At 38.6% G+C, this 26,174-nt stretch overlaps 2 protein-coding genes across 2 annotated transcripts; both read right to left on the bottom strand.

The window, feature by feature from the left end:
* Positions 1-177: 177 nt before the first annotated feature.
* Positions 178-2,966, bottom strand: cd79b (CD79b molecule, immunoglobulin-associated beta). Its single transcript, XM_030775062.1, has 5 exons — positions 2,915-2,966; positions 1,937-2,248; positions 1,287-1,405; positions 911-964; positions 178-276 (listed from the first exon to the last, which is right to left on the bottom strand). Exons 1-5 carry the CDS (start codon positions 2,964-2,966, stop codon positions 178-180), a joined length of 636 nt encoding a protein of 211 aa, XP_030630922.1.
* A 5,065-nt stretch (positions 2,967-8,031) lies between these two features.
* On the bottom strand, positions 8,032-24,899 carry scn4aa (sodium channel, voltage-gated, type IV, alpha, a). The gene is made up of 25 exons (XM_030773899.1): positions 24,648-24,899; positions 24,165-24,280; positions 23,680-23,772; positions 23,088-23,216; positions 22,453-22,544; positions 22,080-22,337; positions 21,890-21,953; positions 21,486-21,627; positions 20,975-21,175; positions 20,590-20,748; positions 20,110-20,233; positions 18,777-19,015; positions 18,394-18,567; positions 17,847-18,203; positions 12,836-13,246; positions 12,549-12,684; positions 12,001-12,155; positions 11,515-11,688; positions 11,252-11,374; positions 10,895-11,173; positions 10,531-10,584; positions 10,242-10,379; positions 9,959-10,063; positions 9,525-9,795; positions 8,032-9,335 (listed from the first exon to the last, which is right to left on the bottom strand). Exons 1-25 carry the CDS (start codon positions 24,897-24,899, stop codon positions 8,032-8,034), a joined length of 5,550 nt encoding a protein of 1,849 aa, XP_030629759.1.
* Between the last annotated feature and the right edge of the window lie 1,275 nt (positions 24,900-26,174).

The raw sequence follows: 26,174 nt of genomic DNA, 5'->3' as shown, positions 1-26,174 counted from the left end.
CATGTAACAGTATACAACAAAGCCAGTGCTTTGTGCATGAGATCGTGGAGGTCTGTGTCCATCCCGATCAGTTTCACTGATTGATGCCAGCATTCACCCCAGAAGTGAGGTTGATATTCATGGAATTCCAGAGAACCACTGGTAACCTGGATGATGTGTGAGGGATGGCATGGGTACTCATTCCTGATCTGGAGATTCCATACTCCAGACTGCTTCAGTGCCTTGGCTGAGAGCCGGAATATCCTCATACAGGCCACAGTGTTCAATCTCCAAGCCCTGAACCAAAGACAAAGTATTTGAGAAGGATGTATATTTGAGAAGGATGCATCATGCAGTTACCATAAGCAAAATGTTACTGGCAGAGAGTGATTAGATTTTATTCCTTTTATTTTCCCATATCTGTTTCCTTCTCTCCGTTACAGGCACAAAATGCAACTGCTGGAGAGCAGAATTCATTTATTACATCTTTGTAAAATGCATCAGATAAAAGACAGCTTAAATTGAGGCTGTTGTGGGTTGAGATGTTATGAGGAAGTGCACAAGAGCACAAGCATGATTTCCTGTTTTGTTTTTTTTTTGTTTGTTTTTTTTGTTTTGTTTTTTTGAAGCCTCAATTAAATTTTTTTTCTTTGTTGTAATACACAAGGACTTGCATTGCTCATGGGCAAAATAGCATTTAAAACACAAGAAGAAAAGAGAGAGAGAGAGAGAGAGAGATACTTTCTCATGTTGTGAGTCATGTTGTAGCATTTACAGTTCACTGACTTTGTTATCAGTGAGATTGGAACATTCCAGTACAATTTAGATACTGAAATGGAGGATAGTATCACTTCTTTTGCTCAGAAAACATTGCATTTGTAGAGAAAGTGCAAAAGTCCTACGCATTCATCTGAATGTCATATAGACAGACCTCATATGTATGATCATCCTCAGGCTCCTCATAGATCGTCTCCTCTTTCTTTTCCTGAAAATAGATATAGACTAGATGTGTATATATAAATCAAATTGCATGGGACATATGGCCAGTCTATTTTAACAATATTACTGCAATCTATTGTTAATTATTGATGTCTCCAACAACAACAGGAACAACGACAACAAAATATTTGTTAGATATACATACGAATTGCAGATTGTAATGACAAATTGAACCCACAGAGCCCTGACTGATTTGATGTTTTCATGACACACTGCCAATATGTGAAAATATTATTGCATCTACAATGCATAAGTAATGGGGATGTGTGTGTGGTGTGTGTGTGTGTGTGTGCGCGCTCCACACTCACCAGTTTATAAAAGTGGAACAAAGGCACACATATAAGTATTACTAGCAGGAAACCCTGGATGAAGATTATTGCATCTTTCATCTTACTCCTGTGTATTGCAAGTGTAAGATTGCCACGCCCTAAAAGAAAGGCAGGATCAGAGTGTGGCTATAAGCTAGGGGAATATAATACATATAATGCAACACAGTCTACTGACTTGAGTGTCCAGCATTAGATAGGTACTTCAATGACTGAATAATAACTCAATTTTTAAAATGATTAAATAGACATACTATAGAGTAGTAATAGATTAAATGATATAATAGAATACTAGCGAATGACTATGCAAGGACACTATTCCTAGTATACTAGCATGGTACTCTAGACTAAAATAATGTAACATAAAATTATGCAAAATCATTTTAAATGTTGGATTGACAGCCTATGAAGGGCAATTACACTGTTAATGACAGTGTGATGCATTAATAATCTTAGTTCTGCAGTCACCCTGTTGAATGTACTGTATATCTGTACCATAAAGGAAGTGCAATGCTGCTCAAAGAAAAAATATTTTGTTCATTTGTGATTTCCAATTGGTTGTGACAAATGTTCTGTGACCGTTTGGGGCTCATTGTTTATACTTTTGTAGATGCTACAGGCAGTATACTCACTGTGGACTTGTAGTTCTGTGCCTGGTCCCAATGTACCGTTCGCCTTGCATATGTAAATCCCACTGTCTTCTGTCACTGTATCCATAATTTTGATGGCAGCATGGGATTTGCGAGACTTTGGCACAAAAATAATTCTATCACTCCCACTGACTGGTTGCATAGGCTGCTTGTACGCCGGAGACTTAAACCACTCCACAACCACTGACGTACTGGTGCCAGGAACCGAACAGCTGATGATCACATTCTTGGAAGTCGTAATGCCATAGAAACGGGGTTTCTGGAACACTTTCAGTTGGGTCTTGGCTAGATTATCTATAGAGAAAGGAAGCAGAAAATAAACAAGACCACAAATGCTGGATATTTCACACAAATTGTTCCCCCATGTAATGACTCACATCTTCTGGAAAATATTTCTATCCAACATCACTATGACCATGGATGATGCTGACATCTTTAAATATGAGGAGCAATTCATTAAAAAAAGAAAAAGAAAAAGAGGAAGAAAATGAAAAGGAAAAAGAAAAAGAACCGTTATGAATTTTCATATTATAAAGTTTTTTTTTTCATAAAATTGTTTAATGACAGAAATTCTTAATTAAATGTTACATTGTATCAGTTTAAATACATCATAGCTATTAAGTACATATGGTATACTGATAACTTGTTTTGAAGCTTTGTGACTTCCTCTTTTCACACAGATGTGAAGGAAGTGCAACGCTGAAAACAAGGCAGAGGTAAAACCGTAATATGCAAAACAATTTCTGCAGCTAAAACATGTTTAACATTTTAAACATCACTACAAAAATATAACGAGCTAAAAAGGCTAATAATTCTTACTGAACGTACTATGTGACATTCATTCTGACCTCAGAGCACAAACTTTTAGATTTTATATACTCTTCCGTGTTTCAAAATTCTGAGGATATTTTAATATCAAGTTTACTATTAAATATATCTCCAGCAAGAGCAACTACCCACCTGAGACATTCACCAGGGCCAGCAAAGTACATCCAATCACCAAGTAATGCATTGTTCCTCTGACACTGCGCTCTTATTCACAAAAAAAAAAAAAAATTCTGTAATCACCAAGCAGATGCAGTTCACCAGACAGGTTTGTAAGTGTACGACTAGTTTCAGATCTTACGCTGTCTAACGGAAGAGAAAGATGAAGAGAGAGACAGGGTAAGTGAAAGGGGGAGACAGAGTTTGGACCTCCCATCACCATTTCAGAAGGAGCAAATCACAATTCAATGATAATAAGATTCCATTTTTGGACAGTACGCAAATGATCAAAATCACCCATGCCTGCATTGTGAATCAGAACTTCAGGGAAATGTTGATTCATTTAAAATCAAGCACGTCTACAAATTTGTATATTAGTTGGCGATGATCTTTCTAAAATCTTACATTAATCCCAAATCAATTTTAAGGATGTGTTAATATTTTTCTCCCACTGTATCCGTAAATTAGGAGCACATATGTAGCCTTTGAGCTTAAAAAGAGATATTGAAATTTGACAAATATGCTCCTTCTAAGGCAACCATTAACCAGAACCAAAAAAGATCTCAGCGATAATATCATATATTGCATAATATTGTATAACTATAATACAGGAGGTGAGAACAGTACAACATTTTCACATCTGTGAACAGTATTTTACACACAGATTTGACAGAGTCAGTTTAAATGAAATGCCTGCGCTGTGAAAAGAGGTGTTTTGGCGACACTGTGTAATTAAACCATGCCCACTGCTGCACATTTGTCCCACTGGGACATGGGTCGGGGGAAGTGGGGGGGTGGAGCTGTTATTCAGTGAGGTGTGTGAAGTTCACAGCATTTTTTCCAATAATCAGACTCAAACTACGATATAGAAACACACAGAATCTATGCCTCAGGAATGGTATGACATGAGAATGAATTACCATATTTGTTCAGCTGATTGATTTTCCACCAAATGTACCATTTTATTGAGTGACTATATGTAGTATATACCATAAAAAAAATCTTATTTGTATGTGAATTTATGGTAATAAGAAATAAAGTTTTCAAATGATGTTAATGTTTTCCTCTACTTTTAAACAACAAACAAAAAAGTTAGATGAACCAACACACTGTTTTTCACTGGTGCAAGTGGTATGTAGCTCAAATGAATCATGGTCATGATCCATGAGATCCTTTGGCAAAATAACACCACTCTCTGTAATGACAGAGGTTTTTCTGTTGTGTGGCCAAAGAAGGCTCTCCTTCATGCTCTAAAGCATAATGAAAGCAATCACAGAAAAAACCTGCTCCCTTTAAAACACCATTAAAAAAAAAAACATTCCTGTGAGAAAAGACTAATTACCCTTTTAACCCACTGGTGAAGTTTTTAGTAATTTTGCAATAAACAGAGTATCAAAAGTAAAGAATCACAAGTGCTAAGATTTGATTTTAACCTTTAAAGTGCAGCCAACCCAATTACTTCCTGCAGAATCAGAAACAGGAATGGTCTCCGACTCACAGTACGGCAGGAGACAGTCACCATACTACAGTAAATATTACATGAACCTGGCAGACATTTTTCAGTTCACTGCCCGTCACTGAACTTTGACCTTTTACACTTGTTCCATATATGGACCTCATGTCTCTTAAGATATCTCCACAGGACTCTAACCAATACACACACCCACTCGCCAACACATAAATGAAGAGTTCAGAATGTCTTTATAACGTGAAAAAGGTAATGTACACAATCATTCAACGCTTTGTCAAAATCTAGTCTAACAATTTACATACTTGTGTGATACAACATACATATTAATCTTCTTCATACCACGAAAACAATTACACTAATATATCAATATACACTGGTATATAGGAATTAAAATTCTTGGTATAGTAATTGTATGGTAAAGCCCCAGAACTCCCCAGTACTTAACACTTGTTACCTGAGGTGAAGACATCTCTTAGCTAGTAGTAAAAATAGAAGGTGTGAAACAACAGAGCAGAGAAGGAGCATGATGTGATACCCAGAAACAGTCAAAAGGCGGCATGTGTACTGTGGAAAATACTTTGTAAATGATTTTGGGAGCATGTACATTGTAAGGTAGAAAAAGTACTATACATAGTAAAACACTTGATGGTGATCATCAAACACTTGATGGTAATCAATCAAAATTAAACCAAGCTGCCATAAAAAATCTCCCTTTATCCCGCTAATAAAAAGGATATCCATACCTATCTATGTATCTATGTATCTATCTATGTATCTATCTATCTATCTATCTATAAAAATTGGAAGAATTCAATACAATTTCGAAAGCAGTGATTAACACGTCCCCCTTTTTTTTTTGATTATTTATTCTAACAATACTGTTCAATGTACATAAATAAAAGGATTTTTAGATAATACAAAGAGAGAAAAAAATCAAAAATGAAAAAAAAAACCAACCAAAAAGCTCTCAGAAGTGTCCAGAAAGTATATACAGGCAACAAAGATAATAAGCCAATAGCATTAAGAATAAAAATATCTCTCTCTTCTTTTACAGTGTAAACAAAAGTAAAGGCCACTTTATCATTATTTTTATCACTGAGATTTCATTCATTTAAGCTATGTTTGAATTTTTGACACGATAACATTGCAGTTGTTAATATGAAGCAATTAGCCCTACTACATTACAGTCCTGTGAGAAAGGATTTAAATATAAACATGGCTTTGCTAAACCAAAACTTAATGTGATACACAACAAATAACAGTAAGTTAGACAGCCATTCCTTGCTGTCAATGTCACAAGATACATAACATATGAAGGTACAAAGAAATTTGCACACATGTCTCTCAAGTTGTATTTTTCAATTGTTTTTAACATTATGAAGAGAGAGATAGGTTTGAAAGAACACCAAACATATACTACAGAAAAAAAGTGCTTATTTATTTATACATTTTCAGAAGTAAGACATTTGCTATTACGTTAAGACTTGAGACAAAATTTCCAAAGAACTTTCTCAGGCTGGTGCATATCTCTATATAAAATGAGTACACAATAAAAAGTGACACCGTCAATACATTAAAATTTCTGTGTTTTCCTTCTGGCACAAATCTATTAATATGTAGATGTTAAATAATCTAGATAACTCTGTGATCAATCAGATTTCCGTGTCATCTTTCAACTACATACCATTAAGCCTACACTTTAAAAATATTGTCTAAGTGGTGGGGCAGGCAATGGTGAGACAACATAGTCTTGCACTATATACATGAACAGGCCATAAATGTAAACATCAGGGATGAACTTCACAATCATACACTCATAACAATGACCCAGTGAAAAACAAAGACATGAAAAGATCATTTCTTTCAATACCATGAAAGAACTTTGGATGAAAAATGTTAGATGAAAAATGTTTAGCAAGTATCTCACAGAAAACAGTAATGTACAGTAAGACCATATTGTCCCATACCATTGATATTTTGTCAAACTTAGTAATATGAAGGAAAAGACTCATTAGGCCAAGAGGGCCTAATAGGCAGAGAGAGAAAATTACATGTTTTCAATATGTTTTATCATTTAGGCCCAGGGAGAAATACCTTCTGTCATTCTAAAATCGGGATATTCCTTCACCTGATGTTATTTTCAAAAAATGTAACATAGAGGTAACAACCTTTCCTGGATGAAAGACTCAAACTATCATATCATCATCAGAGAAACACAGAGAGAGAGAGAGATAGAGAGAGAGAGAGAAAGAGAGAGAGAGGGAGAGAGGGAGAGAGACAGAGAGAGGGAGAGAGAGAGAGCGAGAGAGAGAGAGAGAGAGAGAGAGAGAGAGAGAGAGAGAGAGAGAGAGAGAGAACATATGAACAAAACGTTTGGACCAGATACAATGGTGCAGTCAGTCTGTCTGCACTAACCTTAAACTAAGCTGTTGTTGAAACAGTGCATGTTCAAAATGTTGGACATTTTCTGTTAAATACAATGAACAGCAGTGCTCTGAGGAGAATGAACATTTTTGTGCAGTATGCAAATTTAGAGACTGTCACTCTGTCATGCTTCACTGGGTGTGTCTTGCAGCGATTACATACTATTTATGCATGATACACAAAAGCTTTATGTAATATTTGATATGGCTGCACATTCTGCTGCATTTTGACTGTATAAGACACACATAATAGCTCACAGTCTACTTTACTCATTCCATTCCTCTGCTGTAAACCAGAGGGACATGAACAGGGGATATATAAATAGTGCAAAGGAAGTTGAGGCCTTGAGAAAGATCTAGATGTCTAGTTACAGCTATGATCTACACAATACAAGAGAACCTTCTTGACACAAATGAGCTACATTTTTCTGCTGTATCCTTACTTGGACAGATTTACACTTATCACATTACAAACAATAACACCAAGGGGTCTTTAAAGAGTTAAAAAAAAAAGTTCTTTACAGAAGCTCTCAGTAAGGGCAACTGCTTGATATGAAAAAAACTATTTTCTATTTTGTACTGTAAACTGTTAATGTTTTTATAGTAATGACTGACAAGTTATTGTTGTTAACTTAGGTTGATTTGTTAAACATGATCAAAGAATCTATTGACAAATTGCTATTGACAGAGTGCTACAATCTAACATTTACTTAGACATAGGACACTGAGAATATCAGAAGAACATCTCTTCCTTCCCTGTGGGAGAAGACATTAATATATTATAATTATAATTTTATAATATTATAATTTTGTATAATTTATAATATAATTCATGATATTAAATTTTTTAATTCAGTTGGCTTTTAGGACCATTATGAATAATTCATGAGTTACATCTGTTTGTAAAACTGTACATTCAGTGGGAAGTATTTTGGGTGGGTTATAAATGATTACATTTATATCCTGTCTGAATAAGGTTTTAAAAAAAGCAAGCATAGAAAAAAAATTCCTCCAAACTCTAATTGCAGTTATTACATATTGGCAAATCACTAAAGGTTATGTGCAATCTCTTCAGATCAAGTGCTTCTTCAAAGTATCACAAAGTTGGGTGTGCAGGTGATACTCCAGTAAACACTTCAGCATTCCAATTACACAAGGAAAACTGCCTCTAGTGAATTCCCCAAAGCCTCATCCATTTATTATACAATGGACTCCCTTAAAGCAGCAACCTCTGAACTTGACAGGTCTCTTGTGGTTTTTGGAGCAGAATGAAGGACCACCTCACTTGTAACCTCCACAGGAACTACCATCATCCGGCCCTGGGGCCGAGGATAGGTTACATGCTTGGTGGGCTCAGATGAGGTGGCTTTGGGTGGGGCAGCATTGGGTGGCATGGGCCTAGCCTTAAGCTCCATGGCCATGGCCAGTTCTGGGTTGCTGCCATAGAGTGCATTCATCTTCCGAGCAATCAAGCCTTCTGTCTCTGGTGGCTCCTCATCTTCCTGTCGCCTCACTTTCCGCTTTGAACGCCTCATGAAGGAGGCGTGGCGTAAAGAGCGTGTCAAGAGGTGTTTGCGATAAGCTCTCTGAATCACTACAGCTGCTAGCTCCTCCTCTTTCCTCCTTAGTGTGGTCGTGATTGGTTCAAAAGAGGCTGAGGTTGGGTTGTTCATCTTGAACTTAGTCTCGATGCTTTCTCTCATGGCAGCCATCTCCACTGTGTCACCAAGAACCTCTTGGGTTAGAGCCAGCAAGATGTCCAGACAGTGAATTTTGTCTCCTGTAACAATGGGAAAATCCATGGAGATCAGTTTGAGCTTGTTAGGCTTGGGAATGCGCAGTGGCTCTTGCAGTGTATCACAAAACTCGGAGAGGCGGCTGTGCTCCAGGAACTGCGTGGCATCGACGTCAAATTTTTCCCATGTCTCATTGAACATCTCAAAGTCATCCTCACACAGAAGGTCACTACTCTCCTCCTGTGCTACATTAAAATTTTCAAGGATGATAGCAATGTACATGTTTACAACCACCAGGAAAGACATGATGATATAGCTGCAAAAGAACATAATCCCCATTCCCGGGTTCCCACAGTTGCCCCTCACTTCTGACCCAGGGTTCTCAATATCAGGATCGCAGTCTGGAGGTCCACTGTTCAACATGGGAAGCAAGAGTCCATCCCATCCAGCAGAGGTAGTGATCTCAAACAGGCAGATGATGCTACTGCCAAATGTCTCAAAGTTGAAGATGTCATCAATACCTGCCTCCTTTTTCACATAGGCAAAGTTAGACATGCCAAAGATGGAGAAGATGAACATGATCAAGAAGAGTAGCAAACCAATGTTGAATAGAGCAGGAAGTGACATCATGAGGGCAAATAAGAGTGTCCGGATGCCTTTTGCTCCTCTAATGAGACGTAGCACACGCCCAATCCTGGCCAGTCGGATGACACGGAATAATGTAGGTGACACAAAGTACTTCTCAATGATGTCAGATAACATTAAACCTTAAATGAGACAAAATAAAGATCAGTATTAGAGGTCACAAATTAATATGCACTATGAAGTTAAGTACATGTTTCTGAATGACACTCAGTCAAAGAATAGGAGTAATTTATATTTCAGTGAAAGCCTTTATGAGGAGTTATGCATCAGTGCTAAATGAAGGAGGTTAGCTCTTAGAGCCTTCAGCTTACCAGCTATTGAAAGGATGACGACAATAAAATCAAAGACGTTCCATCCAGCGGTGAAGAAGTAGTACCTGAGTGCAAACATCTTGAGTACACATTCTGTAGTGAATATGACAATGAAGACTACATTGATCTTGTACAGAATATTCACTTTCTCTTCACTCTGGTTATCAGTCTCCACCATCATGGTCACCATGTTGAGGCAGATAAGCACCATGATGAAGATGTCAAAAAACTGCTGACTGATTAAATCAAATACTGCTCCCTGGATCTTATTCTGTCAAAGAGAACAGCATAATTGCCTGATTAACAAGGACAAGTGCAAAGACATTTATGGTTTATCTTGTTTATCACAATGACACAATGCTGTCACAATGCTGCAGTACTGCAATAGAAAGATTAAAATATGAATAAATGTAATTGTAAAAGCTGCTGCATACCGAAGGTCTTGGGATAGGTTTGGCAGGTTTCTTGTTGCCAAGCTTCTTCATGGCATCATAGTACTTTTTCTGTTCCTCTGTCATGAAGATATCTTCCCCTCCAAAGTGCAGAAAAAAAAAAGAAAATACAGTTATTTTTGCCGTTGATGTTAAAGTTGTTTTTGTGTTGTAAATAATCTGCTGGTGCAAATTGCTGCTAATACACACCCTGTAAAGCATAATAATAAATACAAAACAGTAAAAAAAGAAGGGAACAGAAATGAATTTTGGAGCTGACGCTTATCTTTTTCTTTTGCTGATTGAAGTTATCAATGATGACACCGATGAAGAGGTTGAGAGTGAAGAATGAGCCAAAAATGATGAAGATGACGAAGTATAGGTACATGTAGAGGTTAATCTCGTAGGAAGGCTGCTCCTCGATCTGACACAAAGAAACTAGTGTCAAAGTCAAATGACCTCATGTTGTATTTTAAAATATTATAACACAACTGAGTATGCTAATGAAAAATATGCCATATAAAATAATCCACCATACAGGATTTACAGGATTTGAGAGGTAGTTTAGTCGATACCTCTCGGGAATCCACGGCAGCATACATGATGTCCATCCATCCTTTAAAAGTAGCCTTTGAGGAAGAAATACTTTGAGTCTCACCACATCAAAACAGATTACATGCTGAAAGCTTTAGTGTATTGAATTACCTTTCATCCTCTGGAGCAAGAAAAAGAACAGAGAGTATATAAATTGTACATTTTCTTAAAGGACACTACACGTTATGTTACCGTCCTATAAGACATTATTATCATGTCAAGTGTGTGCCACTTGACAATTTCACTTAAGGGACTTGCAATACATGAAAGAGGTAAATATTCATTTATTTCACAGAAAAGCATGTCCTATTTCAACCATGTTCTCTCATAAGAAAAAACACTCACCACTTGCAGTAGGGAGAGGTAACCCAAGCCAACATTGTCATAGTTGACTTTGACATTAACCCAGCGCGCCTCGTTGGTATGCATGAGTGCAATACAGTCACTCATGTTGTTAACTATCTCGATGGGAAACATCTCATCAGTTGTAGTGTTAATACACTTGTAGAACTTTCCGGCAAACAGGTTGACCCCCATTATACTGAAGATGAGCCAGAATATCAGACACACCAGCAGCACATTAAAGATAGAGGGAATGGCTCCCACCAAGGCATTCACCACAACCTGCAACCATGGAGACCACATATGTTTAAAAACAAATATTAAGGGTTGAAAAATCTGAACCAAAAGAGAGTTCCTCACCCTCATTCCCTCAAATCTGGAGAGGGCTCGGAGAGGCCGAAGAGCCCTGAGCGTTCGGAGAGATTTGATTGGCCCCAATTCAGAGTAGCCCATCAGATTGGCAGTTAAACTGATGAGGGATACCTGAGAAAAAAATTCAATGTTTGCTTAGATATGTAATTTCTCAAACTCTCAGAAGTATACTTAGATAATACAAGCATTAAGTATGATACTTAAATTGTTTTAGTTAAATGGACTTTTAATGAATTCCAAAGTAAACTCACATCCACAATAAGGAAGTCCAACCAGCACCAGGCACTGGTGAAGTATGTCTTGAAGCCATATGCTACCCATTTAAGCAACATCTCCACAACAAAGATATATGTGAAGACTTTGTCTGCATACTCCAGGATGATCTTGATCACCCTGCGACGTTCTATGTATATATCTTCAAATGCCTGAGTAAATAAATTATAATCAGTATATCAGAATTTTGTTCAAACCAGAGTGAAAAGAAAATATTGTATAAGAATGTCTGTAACTATGAATTGCAAAATAGTACTCTGGTTATGTTTAGTTCAAAAGTTCTAGTATTGTTAAACAAAATTTCACACAGTCCGAATATCCAACTGTGTGATATCATAGTATGTATTTGTAGTATTAAAACAATGTATTTTATTTGCTTATGAATAGAGCACTGTTATTACGCATAACTGACATAACTGTATTTTCTGTTAATGCTCTCTGTGCTACAGGACTAGCCTACTCACCAATGCTCCACTGCTGAGGAGGATCATAAAGATGATGAAAGTTTCAAAGTAGTCATGCTCCACGATAGTGAAGCAGGTTCTCCGAAGGTTCCACCAGGTTTTTCCCCGTCCTTGTGTGATGTCTACACTCAGACAAGGACATCGCCTCACACAGTCTAACGAGAAAAAAACAACAAATCGGAGCATAGATTTTAAGAAAGGTCCACTGAGAACAGGTTTCTACTTTGCCCTCAGAAAAAGGGGGTGAAAGAAGTAACATGTTGTAGCCATGAAGCAATTTTCCTATGTAAATTGCCTTTCCCAAGGGCACAACAGAGGCATTCTGCACCAACACTATGAACCTATTGTCCTATGAGTTCTAATGCAGTCCCCTGTATCTGATTAAGGATTTGAGCCAACAATCTTCAGGTTTCCATTCAGTAGCTGGAAATAGCTACTTGCCCCTCAGTTTGGTGTCAGCTAACTCCACACAGCAGCCAGCTGAGAGATAGAAAGTTTGACCAAGAGAGACTGAAAAAGACAGATTCAGATAAATAATAACTTCATACTTTCTGTGAAACAGGCTTCGGGTTCTTCAGGCTCAGGCTCTTCCTCCTCCTCTTCTTCTTCTGGCTCCGGTTCTGGAGGCCTGTAGTCCACTGTGCTGCAGACTGATGAATCATCATCTTCAAGAGCACCCATCAGCTAAGGGAGAGAGACAGAGAGAGAGATGGAGAGATAATGATTAATATACAGATTTATAAATGGCAGAGAAATATTGGGTTATGGTAAATGTGAGAGAAACACAGAGAAAATGGTTGATACAGAGAGGTTTTGTGACTTTATAACAATGTACCTTTATACCATCGCTTTCATCCATAGCTTCATCATCTGATGAGTCCTCTGATTCATCATCTTCTACATCAGATTCCCCTTTGGCAATTGGCACAACCAAAGGTCCATCACCTTGGACTGGCCCATCGTCCAGGCTGTTGGAAAACCCATCTGTGAGTTTACCCCCATCCAGATGGTTCAGAGAGTAGGTTTCTTTTTTGCCTTCTCCGTCATCCCCAGTGTCATCGTCAGGGGGCTTCTTTCCAAGGATCCGTAGAACCAGTCCAGCGACGAAGGCTTTAACCCAGTCAGCTGCTCTATGGATGCGTCCAATTGCAATCTGGAGATTGTTCATCTCATTGTCATCATCTCCTCCAGAAAGGTTATCTCCACTGAACGAACTGAGCAGCAAAGCCAAGAAAAGATTTAACACCTACAAGAGAAAGGAGGTGAGGAGAGTAGTCAGGAGGGAAATGGAGGAAAGAGGAAGAGGAAAGAAAAGTAAAATATATAGGTATTATCTAATGTGCATTTTTGTCATTAAGCTAACTAATTTAGTGTGCGTATCTAGCGTGCAGTAGGAGCTGGAGTGAAACGTTACACTTCCATAACTTTAACATCAACGCCTTAAAGAATGAGGAACTAATTATCTACCCTTTGCACAAGGCTACCAAAAGTGATTTAAGAGATTTGCCAGTCAGTACACGTCATGAAACCAGTTTATCAAAAAGCATAATGAGAAAGATAGCTCCATAGCTCTAGCTAACATAACTAAATTACTAACATTAGCCCTAGTCAATATACATCATGCACGCCACGGTTAATTTTACCAACCAGTCTGTATCTCATTAATATTAAATGTATTTACTGACTTTACCACCATTCAGCTAGTAACACATGCAAATATAATAAAATGAAAGCAAAAATCTGTGATGCACTATTTCTGTGTTCGTGTGCAGTCTGTTACTACTAGACAGATTATAAAGATGCAATTGCGATCAAATGTTTAAGGCCCAGTTCTGACGGTTTGTTTAAGAGTCACAGTGTTTGATCGTATTAAATGTTTAGGAAAATGATAAAAGCCAATCTGACCATAGACTATAGTTACAGGCTTAGTGCTGTTGCTGTATATGGTCTATTCCATGTTCACATGCTTTGACATCCAGCATTTCAGCTTTGTGTGAAATATTTCCTGTACTCAGAAGCTGTTAGGACAGGCATGAGTGCTCTTTCTGAGAAATGACATGGAGTGCCGTTGTGTGAATATTTTCATATCTGTGCTGCAGATTAATAACTATGATGGAAACACTTTATAGATGCACCTCAGAAAATTTTGGAGAGTGGCAATAAACAAGATACTGCAATAAACAAGATAGTGCATATATGTATTATAAGATATATATATATATATATATATATATATATGTATGTGTGTGTGTGTGTGTGTGTGTGTGTGTACACACATATATACAGAGTGTGTATATGTATATAGAGACAAAGTGCGTAGAGTATTGGTTTTAAGAGTTATTGGAACAACTGATCTTTCATTACAGATCTTAAAGTAAAATATTTTCGAGATAATATACTTTCACTATTAGATAGTTACTGGCGATATAACATCTTTATAAATGCACATCAAAGAGAATGTCATATTTCCATCTATTTTTAGATTTTGATTCTACACTTTACCGGGGACATTTAACCTGCTGTCATAATTTAGGCTTAGTAAGAATATCATTGTGCACCTTAATGTGTGATCCACAGTTTTCTTTAAACTTGGGTTAATTTGTAAATGTTTTGTGCCATTAGATTTCCAGTCTGAAGTTCTGAAAATCAAAATGGTCAAACACATAGCCTTAAGTGGACATAATAGAGAAGGAATGACTGAAAATCCAAAAGGAAACGCAAAGAAAAGAGACAGTAAGAAAGAGGGAGAGGAGATAAGCACATGTTGGAACATAACAATGGAAGGATAAGATATATACTATGGATAAAGAAATTGAGAAAACGCACAATTAGTCCCTAAGTCTACAAGACTGCAGGCAAATGGAATACTCATTCTAAGAACTTGTCAACAGGAATGACAGAGAACATTATTCATTCTTTTGATGCCAACCACACAGTCACACAAAATGTGGAATAAGACATCATGGAAGTCCCCACATGTTCCCAAGGCTTAAATCATAAAGTATAATTTTTTTGCAATTATTAACTGGTGTGACCCATATATATAACACATATCAAGTTAACATGAGCTCTGACATGACGAAGCATCAATAAATATTATGTTGTCTGCGGGCCTGGCAGACGTAAGCTATCTTTAGCGTCTAAACCAAGTTAGTCCACTTCTGGGTTCCTATTTCCCCACTTTAGATGCAGATCATGGTTACAGCGGCTGGGAAAGGCTTGTCTCACCCATATCACTGTGAGGTGAGAATCAGACTGGGGTACAGAAAAAGGGCTGAGATGGATGGAAAGCAAGGGAGAGAGAGAGAGAGAGAGAAAGAGAAAGAGAGAGAGTAGAGAATCAATGCTCAGACTATCCCTTCCTGCACTTGAGGGCCTGTGATCTCATTTTCTAATTTGGAGTTGCTCATCTAATTCAAGTATTTCAATCTCCACAGAATTCATCCTGTCAACAATCCCTCCAAAACAATAAATTAATGAGACTATGTCATCACCGAAAGGTTTTCTCTTAAGGGCACAAACACTCTAATTCACCTCTCCTGAGACATTAAAAACACCACTCTTATACTAACTCTACCACCAAAGATGTTAATTGGAGTCTGAAACCAAAGTCTGAGCAGAAAACAGTCACTGTTTATCACAGCAGTCTACCCATTTAATGATGCACACCACAAATTAGATTGTTTATAGTGATAACATTGTATAGCAGAGCAGTGAGAAATGAGGGTTTCATGGTGGCTCAGTGGTTAGCACTGTCAACTCCTGGGTTCAAATCCTGGCCGTCCCAGGTCGTTTCTGTGTGAGGTTTGCATGTTCTCCCCGTGTTTGCGTAGGTTTCCTCTGGGTGCTCCGGTTTCCTCTCACCACAAAGACATGTATGCTAGGATTAGTACTCCTGTCAGCGACCTTGACCAAGGCACTGGCAAAAAGACCTGGAGTTGATCACCGGTTCCTGGCGGCGATGGCTACCCAATGCTTCTAGCTCATAGTGTGTGTGTGTGTGTGTGTGTGTGTGTGTGTGTGTGTGTGTGCTCACTGCTGTTAGGATAGGTTAAATGCAGAGGCTCCATTTCACTGCTCGCTGCTCAGTGTGTGTGTGACAAATAAAGTACTTCTTCTTCTTTGTCTTCTTCTGAGGTCACATCCAGTACAGTCTGTTTGCAAAGGGTCAAATTCATCATAAATTTTTTCAGCATATCAAAAATAGACTGCTCAGTAAACGTGCTTTCATTTGTCAGAACAAATGATCCTTCATTCTTCTGGCACATACTGTGTCGGAACCTATAGGACACTTAATTGCCTTGCTGAGTATCAATTAGAGGTTTCTGCTGAGGTGTTACATAGGGTAGAGTAAGGGTTTGTGTGTCTAAGGCCCCGGCTGCTGTGTGTCTCAGCTGTCCGTGTTTGTTCCCCATGTGCCAGAGTGCTCACTTGAGATGAGTCTTAGCACATAGCCAAGGTCAGAATCACTGTGGCATGGCTTGAGTCACATGATGACTTACATAGAGAGCAATACTGAATACAGAGGTATCAGTCCCACTCTGCGTTTGTCTTGAGGACAGGTCAGACTGAGAGAGATACACATCCTCTCTCTCTCTCTCTCTCTCTCTCTCTCTCTCTCTCTCTCACACACACACACACACACACACACACAGATTCACACGCGTGCCCTTGTGCGCACATGCACGCACACACACTCACACAGACATTCAAAGATGTTAGTCTTGGCTTCTGTAGAGTGGCAATGCCTTTGTTAGCTCACTGACACAAGTCATTTCCTTTTTATTCTATGTATATCTTCCAACAGGAAATCTATTTTGTCAGTGCCATAAATACAGTGATTATGTGCTCAGCTGCTAACAGCTCTTCTGCATGTTCTGTTCAGTAATGCAATATATTAAGTCAGCAAACAAACTCCATTCTGCTGAGCATCAACTTTTCTTCCTGTCAGCGGAACAATTAATGAAAAAGCTACCCTAGAGGTGAGCAAGGGAATGGAGGAGAGCTAACAGCAAAACACATCCTCAAAAACACGACCACAAAATATTTACAATGCAATGCTTTTCAAGGTCACTGAGAAAAACAAAAATACACTTTCAGAGCCTAAGAATTATATTTGTGTAAAAATACATGCATTTCTGTAAAAGTTCATGTACAACAACTGGTTAGTAAATTCATCAAAATTTAAATATTGGAACTGCGTATAGAGTACAGAGAGAGAGAGAGAGAGAGAGAGAGAGAGAGAGAGAGAGAGAGAGAGAGAGAGAGAGAGAGAGAGAGAGAGAGAGAGAGTGTCAAACTCAAAAGCTTTCACTGCGTATTTCACCTGAAGATTAACCATAGCAGCCTTGACAGCATTTACAGTTCAGAGGGTTTGACTGGTCATTTCCACGCTTAAGGGCTGGATCAACACGACTTTACAATAACAGTTAACTGGTATTCACTCCTTGATGCTAACATCTGAGGCACTACCTTTAAGAAGTGCTTAACGAGCTGTAAAATGTGTTCTACCGCTCTGTTGAATAAAGGGTGAACTATGTCCATCATAATATGTGGCACTACAACAGTGATTCAGCTAAACACTAATAAAACCAGATTAAATAAAATACAGCATTTGTACATATACTACAAAAACAGGTTAGTTTAGGCGAGGACCTAATCTTCATATTTTGGGGTAACACATCTATGATACACTATATGGGCCAACTTAAAAGTTCTCAGCAGCAGACAGTTTATTAGAAAACATAATGGATTTTGAACGGTGAAACACACATCTATATCTTCAAACTAATATGGTTCATTAGACTACAAAACTAAAATGGTCTAATGCATTGCTCTGTACTCACCACAAGGTTGCCAATGATCATGACCATCATGAAGACGACTAGACACATTCCTGCGCCGGCAACCTCCATACAGTCCCACATGGTCTCAATCCATTCGCCACACAGGATGCGAAAGACGATGAGGAAGGAGTGGAAGAAGTCATTCATGTGCCACCGTGGCAGCTCGCAGTCCTGTGCGATTTTACACACGCAGTCTTTGTAGCTCTTGCCAAAGAGTTGCATTCCGACCACGGCGAAGATGAAGACAATGATGGCCAGCACCAGAGTAAGATTACCCAGAGCACCAACTGAGTTACCGATGATCTTGATCAGCATATTGAGGGTGGGCCAGGATTTAGCCAGCTTGAAAACACGCAGCTGCCTCCAACACACACATCAGAGATACACACGCATATCACACAAACACACGCATGCACACACGCAACAATTCAACAAACAGACGGAAAACGGTATATATAATTTGAATCTCTGACCATTTTAGAAATGTAAATGAAAAATAGACAATGCATGTTGGTGACATAGTTGGTGGGGGCTAATTAAGGCTTACCAAACGGAAGGACCTGAGAACAGACAGGCCCTGGACGTTGGCCAGACCTAACTCCACCAGACTGAGTGTGACAATAATGCTGTCAAAAATATTCCAGCCCACCTGAAAGTAGTAGTAGGGATCCATGGCTATGAGTTTAAATACCATTTCTGCAGTAAAGATCCCTGTGAACACCTGAAGGAGGTGGACCACCACAAGGAGGGAGAGAAAGAGGAAGTTTAAGAGGTTTGTTAGATTTTGAGGAGATGTACCTGCTTCAGAAATACACACATGGTTTGGACAGACACAATGTATTCATATTGATTGAAATCAAACAAAGCTTGTTAGAAAATAATAGAGGAAGGCTGAGGAGAGGGCAGCTTAGAATAGAATAGAATACTTACTAGATTGCCCACAGTTAGCACATTCTCAAATTCAGGGCTCATGGGGTAGTGCTCCATGGCCATAAATAATGTATTGAGGACAATGCAGATTGTAATGCCCAGATCCACAAAAGGGTCCATCACCACAAAATGAACCCATTTCTTAAAGATCACCCAGGGCATGCAGCAGTCCCACTTCAGGAAGAAGTTGGCAAACTTATACCAGCCAGGCGGGCAAGGTTTCTGAGCCTCCTCCAGCTCTGAACATAGTGACAGAAAAGGGAGATTGAGAGGGGAGGAGACAGAGACACAGAAAGTAAGACAGAAACAACACTGTCCACGTGAGGATGAACAGCAAGGAGTCTTCTTGATATATTTTACAAACAACCTCCACATGACAAATGTAAGGCATGACATAAATTAAAAAATCATTTTACATTTTACATAGTTGTTCTAAACTGTAACATAATGTGTAATTGACATAATGCTTTGATGTGAATTGAGCAGACAACCACTGAGCATTGATAGGCAGACACAGGCAGACTCTGACAGTGCTAGCCCATGCTGTGTTTCTAAAACTGGCGGAGGCTTAATGCCATGGAGAGTATGTAAACAGATTTTTGTCTTCGCACACAAGAAGATTAACCTCTCGATGTGTTAATCTCTACACAAAACATCTTCAATGCCTAATAAGTCAGAGAACCACACTTATTACAGTTTACTAATCTAGGCAATTACATTTCAAATTAGAGCGCAATAGCCTCAGCTCACTCTCAGAGCCCAGAGTATTTCAACATTAACCTCTGGGATTTAGAGCATTTGTCACAGGCTGATATACTAAATGAGAGAGACAGTAGACACACAGGAGCAAAGCAAACTGCATGAGAGAAGAAGCTCATTTGAAGCAATTTAGTTCATATGATGATGATCACCATCAGTATAATGATAATGATGATGGTGTTTCAGTGAGGGAAGCAGGAATGACAGTTTCATTTAGAGTAAAAGCAGAGAAACATGTGCACAGGGTCTTGACGCTGCTTCAAACAGTGGCATCATTAGATGTGTTGTGATAGATTTTTTTAGTTGAGTAGCAGTGACAGTTGCAGTAGTGGTGGTACTAACTAGCAATACAACTAGGATTAGCTGTAGTACAAGTCAATATAGAAGCAACTGTAAGTCCATCAATGGGTGACAAATATACCGATCAATAAACGATGTTACTGAAAGACTATAGGATGTCTTGGGGCAATGCCTTCCCTTAAACCTCACAGACAAAGACTGTTATTTGTTAATGCCACCGATGTTGAGGACCACCAGGACGATGAACCCAGAAAACTCTAGCGGCAGTTTATACCTTCCATATTTGCAGTAAATACGCTCATAGCACTAGCTGCTCGCTTTGCCATTGGTGGAAAATCCAGGTGGAGCATGCTGTGTTTGGAGCCCATGGACTTTTCATCTGTCTTCACCTCATCATCCTGAAGGGACACAACGCATTAACCTGATGGATCAGACATGACTTTTTCATCACAGAAAAAAAAGACATTACCAATAAACAATCTGTGCATTTTCTTGACAGGTGAAATAAACTCACCGAATGGTCAAAAAATACATAAATCTTCAGCCACAGAAAGGCCATTGAATCCAGAGAACCAAATCTCTCTTTTCTTTCATATTTTTTGAATTCCTATGTATGGAATTCTTTTGGTTTATATTTTATATGTTTGTATTTTTTTCTAATCATAGATGATACTTGTTCTTGTTTTACCGTGAAAAGCAAAAGTTAATTACACAATATGGGATCAGAGAAGGCTCAGAAGAGCCATGGCCTTACGTCTTTCTCTGATGAGGATGAGGCTCTGTCAATGACAAGTCGAGGCACAATCCTGCCATTACAGTCCTTTACATCATCATCTTCATGATGGTTTCCGTCATTTGTGTCTCGACTGTGAGTGGTCTGACTGGCCAATGATGCTTTACTGCCTGCATGCATCTGTCAAAACACAACCGTGGGCCAAAAACAGCTCTTCAGTTTGTGAAACTAAACTTATGAAAAAGATTTTTTTGCATTTAAAAAAAGAGAGGGAATTTCAGCTCTATGATTGAAAGCACACAGTACAATACAGCTGTGTACTCTGTTGCTATACTATTTTGTGTTTTCATCTGTTGTATATTATATTATAACTGTATGAAATTATATGATATTGTCATCACTTGACCTCTTTCTCTTGGTTCCTCAGTTGTTCCAGATGTCTCTGAAACTCCTCCTCTTTCTCCCGTGCCTCAGCCATTGTGGCCTCGTTTTGTTCATCATATGCCATGGCAACCACAGCCAGGATCAGGTTGATGAGGTAGAAGGAGCCCAGGAAGATGACGACCACAAAGAAGATCATGTAGGTCTTCCCTGCAGCACGCAAGGTCTGAGTACGACAAGGTAGCAAAGAAACAGTTTTAAGAACAACAGTATGCCTTAAATGTACTTTTAACATGTTTATTTCTTAAAGCTTGATCTCACCAACTTAAAGTGCTTTACTAGCAAACTGACCATTTCTATGGCACCCATATCAGTGACTTTGATGTAAATGACTGAAACACAAGTCTTCATCTTACACGCAATCTTTTGATATACTGTAGTGCATCTGAGAACTATGGATATTGTTTCAAGTGCCAGTGACAAACTGATTTAGTCTCTGACTAATCAACAGACTATTAGATGGGCTGACTGATTACAAGCTGAAAGAGGTTCTCCCAGTAGTCCTGAGTCATAAGTCTGAAGAGTGCGAGGAAAGCCCATCCAAAGGAGTCATAGCTGGTATAGCCATAGTTGGGATTCCTTCCAGCCTTCATACACGTAAATCCCTCTGGGCACTTCCTGTCAAAACAGCGACCGTGAAGAGTCACTTTGTACAATGACACAGTCAAATGTCTTGACTACTGACCTCTCACAAACAATAATCTTATTTTGGTTTGCAGAAATCTTGCACTATAAAAACATTCTTACCATGAAAAAATCAAACCATTCATGTGCCACTAAAAATCAAATGGTATTAACAGAACATATGAGGAACTACACCATCATATCACTGAAATGTTTTCGTACACGTTGTTATATGTGGGTTAGCAGCCTGACGTACCCAGCATCAGAGCTGTTTCCACAAAGGAGGGCATCCAGGCTGCCATCCAAAAAGTACTGATTTTCTACAAAAGCAAAACATAGAAAATGAAATTCAGACGCTACTAATATTACATAGCTTTTCAAAAAAAAAAAAAGGGTTTTTTTTCCCAAAAAGGAACGTTACTCCTTTAACATTCATCTGTATTCACCTTCATTTTCGATGTATGCCTCGAAGTCAAATGTGCTGTTGGTATCCATGGTCTCATTAAAAGTTATAGTGGAATTGTCATCACTGAACATGGGATCCATGTTGGGAAGTGGCCAGCGTATACATTTGTGACGCAGATTTCCCATGAACAGCTGCAAGCCAATAAGAGCAAACACAGCCAAAGCAAAGACAGTCAGGATCATCACGTCCACCATTTTCTTCACTGACTGGATCAGAGCCCCAACAATGGTTTTCAAACCTGAAAAACAGCAAAAGAGGCCATGAAACAGAAATAGGGAAAAAACAGAGAAAAAAAAACTCATTTCTGTATTTTGTAAGGCACGTAAATACATTAATGAAAAGATGGGACGTACCAGGAATAACAGTAATGGTTTTGAGAGCTCTGAGTACACGGAACGTCCTGAGAGCTGACACGTTGCCAAGGTCAACAAACTCAGTGATATACCTTCAGACAAACACACACGAACACGAACACATGCAGAAATCAGTTAGATTAATAAGGACAAGTCACAAGCATGTACAACATTGTCTTCGGTTCTTGAAGATAATTCTTCAACAACCAAAGAATTAACATAAGTAACACGATCAAATGATCAGAATGTGTCTCATCATTTTCTACTAAACAACATTTTCTTTTGTTTAGTAGCATTTGATGAGGGAGGTGATATTTTTAAACGGTTGCTAGAGTGTATTTAAATCTGTCAGTGTGACTGGTCAAATGACAGCATTAGCCGACAGATACCGAGACGGTGCCCGAGCAATACTTCACCCATTAAATATAAGAGGTATCACTTACACGAAAAGCACAAAAGATGGGGCCCGAATTCTCCACAGAAATCAACTACCAATATAGAACACTACTGAGAAAATCACCAGATGACTTGCCCTTTGCTCTTCCCCCGCCGCTTTTTACTTAAAAATGTTTGTCGTGATATAAATGTTTTATCAAAATTAATCAAGTTTTATCAAAGACGGTTTGGGTACATACGCCATGCTGATCACCATGAAATCCAGCCAATTCCATGGGTCTTGAAGGAATGTGAAAGGTCCAATGCAGAAGCCTCGCGACAATACTTTGACTGTCGCCTCAAAGGTATATATACCAGTAAAAACATATCTGGAAAAATAAGAAAGCGATCAGTTTTCTACTGGTTCCATAAAGATATTTAATTTCTCTCATTTTCAGGCTCTCTATGAAAACATGCCTACTCAGTTTACAACAATACAAGCAATTTGTTTGAATGAACTTTATCAAACACGTATGACTGACTGATAGAAAACCATGTATAAAGCTTTAGTGATCCAGGACATTTCTACTTGCATAGTTCATAGCAATAGTTCAAGGAGTTTGATATGTACTGACCTGCTATTTAGCTGTCAGTGGATCAAAATATTACTTTAAATTCGTATATAAATATGATATGATATGATGTGATGATATGATATATATATATATATATATATATATATATATATATACACACACACACACACACACACACACACACACACACAGTCTTAAAAGTCTTATATATAGGCATTGTAAAAGCAAAAGCAAAGCAGACCAAAACTGTTCTTACTCAACAGTTTTACTCCAGGAGGGAGGGTTGCTCATGGTCATGAACACACAATTTGTAAGAATGGTGACCATGATGAGCATGCTGAAATATTTAATATAGAGTTAAGGAAACCTGAGATAAATACACAATAACACATAAATAATAGATAAGAAATAAGAAAAATAATAAATAAAAAGGGCCAAGAATTACCACTTCAGACACTGCAATAACAGATAAACTAAATACTTTGATGAAATCAGGAGTTAAACAAGGGGAAAGTTATTATTATGACTACACGTTCCCTCATTTTGTGCATATTTTGTACGCTTAGAATATAATTTTATTCAAGTACTACGATATAATGATGACATGCACTAAAAAAAGTCCTCTTATGATTTAGATAACCCAAACAGCACAAAAGGTATCGGTACACATTTTCATATGTCATCAGGGAAATAAATAATGTGAAAATCTGGCGTCTCCTCACTGCCTTAAAAGGATATGAATGTATGAGAATTCTGATAGCTCCTCTTCTGATCGGGTTGAAAGGACTGAGAATTAAGCAGGCGGGTTCAGCATTGAACCTAAAGATTGTATTTCCTTTGCTGAGGACAATGAAAGTCTGGAAACAATGAGAGCGCAAGAATAAAACACTAACGACCCACTGGAATAGTAAGCTCATAAACACACACAGGTTAAAAAGATATATCCTAATAGTTCCTAATAGTTCCATTTCTGTGCATCTCGGTTGTGAAGGGTTTTAGCGAAGTTATGGTTAGGACAACTTCCAAGATTGTTACATGAAAGAATCATAGTGAATGTATTTGTCTGGGAATCAATCAGCTTTGATGAAGCGTAAGGCCATGACATTTTGGGTGGATAGAAAAACTGCATATGTCTTTACAGAAGTGAACCTTTGTTACAGTCTGACTCTTCGGTAATACTGAGTTTCATTTACACGACACAAAGATAAGGCGAGGGAAACTGACTTTCTTTGCTTTGAAGAAAGGATCAATGTCCTCCAGAGGAGTGTTGAGCATGTCTGCTGGTGCATCTCCGTAGATCATGGGCAGGCTCTTGCCTGCCTCCAAGTCACTGCTGGGTCCCACCAGCTCCGGCTCTGCCTCTTCTACTTCCTGCCCGCTTTTCTTCTCCTCGATACGCCTCTCGATCTCCGCCAGTGATTCCGGGGTGAAGTGGCGGAACACACCGCTGCCTGTGGGAGAGAGCAGGCTTGCCATCTTCGCATCGCGAAGAGATACCACCACACCGGGGAATCTCTACTCCAACCTAAGGGTGCTTCGGGGGATGACAGATGTAGAAGAGACAGATGTGGGAGATGTAGAGAACAGAGAAGGAGAAAGGTTGGAAATTAGACTTGGAGACTGGAGACTTATATTGAGATAACAGATGACCCAAAGGTACAAAAAGCCCTCCCAGGGGATGTGTAAAGGATTACGTAAAGTATGTAAAGTCATGTGTAAAGTTTAGGTAAAGATCCCCACCTCACCTTTCAGACACATGTTTGAGTATGGTTTTGTAGTAATTAAATGTTAAGGGAAACAGCCTAATGACTGGAGGATTGGCAGTTTCGTTCCTGATTATGATTACTCTTTGCTGAAGAGCTTTTGAGCCAGTCACTTAACCCCAGGGTTGCTGAAGAGATCTGTGACTGAAATTGTAAACATATAAATTACTCTGCATAAATGTGTAAGCTGCATGAAAATTTTTGACTGTAAATCCTCATTTTATTTTGTCAAAATGTGGATAGCATTCTTCATTTTCATTGGCTGCACTTTACTGATTATGGTTGGGTGGATATGGCAAATATATTATCAGTGCTGAGATTATGGTGAGCACACTAATATGAATATAAGATTACTACTTGGGGCATGAAAACCGGCCTGATCTGTAGCTCTCTCCAATGACCAAGTGTGTGATTCAGACTATAATATTATTTACATTATGAATACATGGACATGGTATTGACATATTACATGGTACTGACTTCCAAAAAAAACCCCATAACACCATAAAAGGTCTTACCTATAGGAGAGTATAATATTTAATTTATTCCTCTGTAGGGAATTAAAAAAAGTGTGGAAGTATTTTGCAATTACCTACTCCCTTTTGCTCACTCTGTTTGTGTGTGTGTGTCAGTGTGTGTGTGTGTGTTTGTGTGTGTTAACAAACTGTAACCTATAGGTCTCTGAGCCTATAAAAAGAGTACAGGAGTACCTTCATGAGCCTATACGTAAATAAACAGATGAATGACTGCTTTGCATGTCAACATCAAAGGAGCCCCAATGCTCGGTGAACCAGTCATCCTGCCATTCGAGATACAACCAACCACCTTCATTTCCCATCCCCCCACTCCTAGACACGGCTGCACTACTTCTGCACACTTACACCCCACCTCCTATTCGTAGAGACAGACATGGGACAACCCACATAAAAGTGTCACGGTAATGACAAAGTGAGGGGGGTGTGCTGAAAACGGGTTCAAGAGATGGAGT

This window comes from Chanos chanos, chromosome 5, assembly GCF_902362185.1.
Source record: "Chanos chanos chromosome 5, fChaCha1.1, whole genome shotgun sequence".
Taxonomy (NCBI): domain Eukaryota; kingdom Metazoa; phylum Chordata; class Actinopteri; order Gonorynchiformes; family Chanidae; genus Chanos; species Chanos chanos.
Note: the sequence above shows the minus strand (reverse complement) of the source record. Positions and strands in the feature narration are given on the sequence as shown.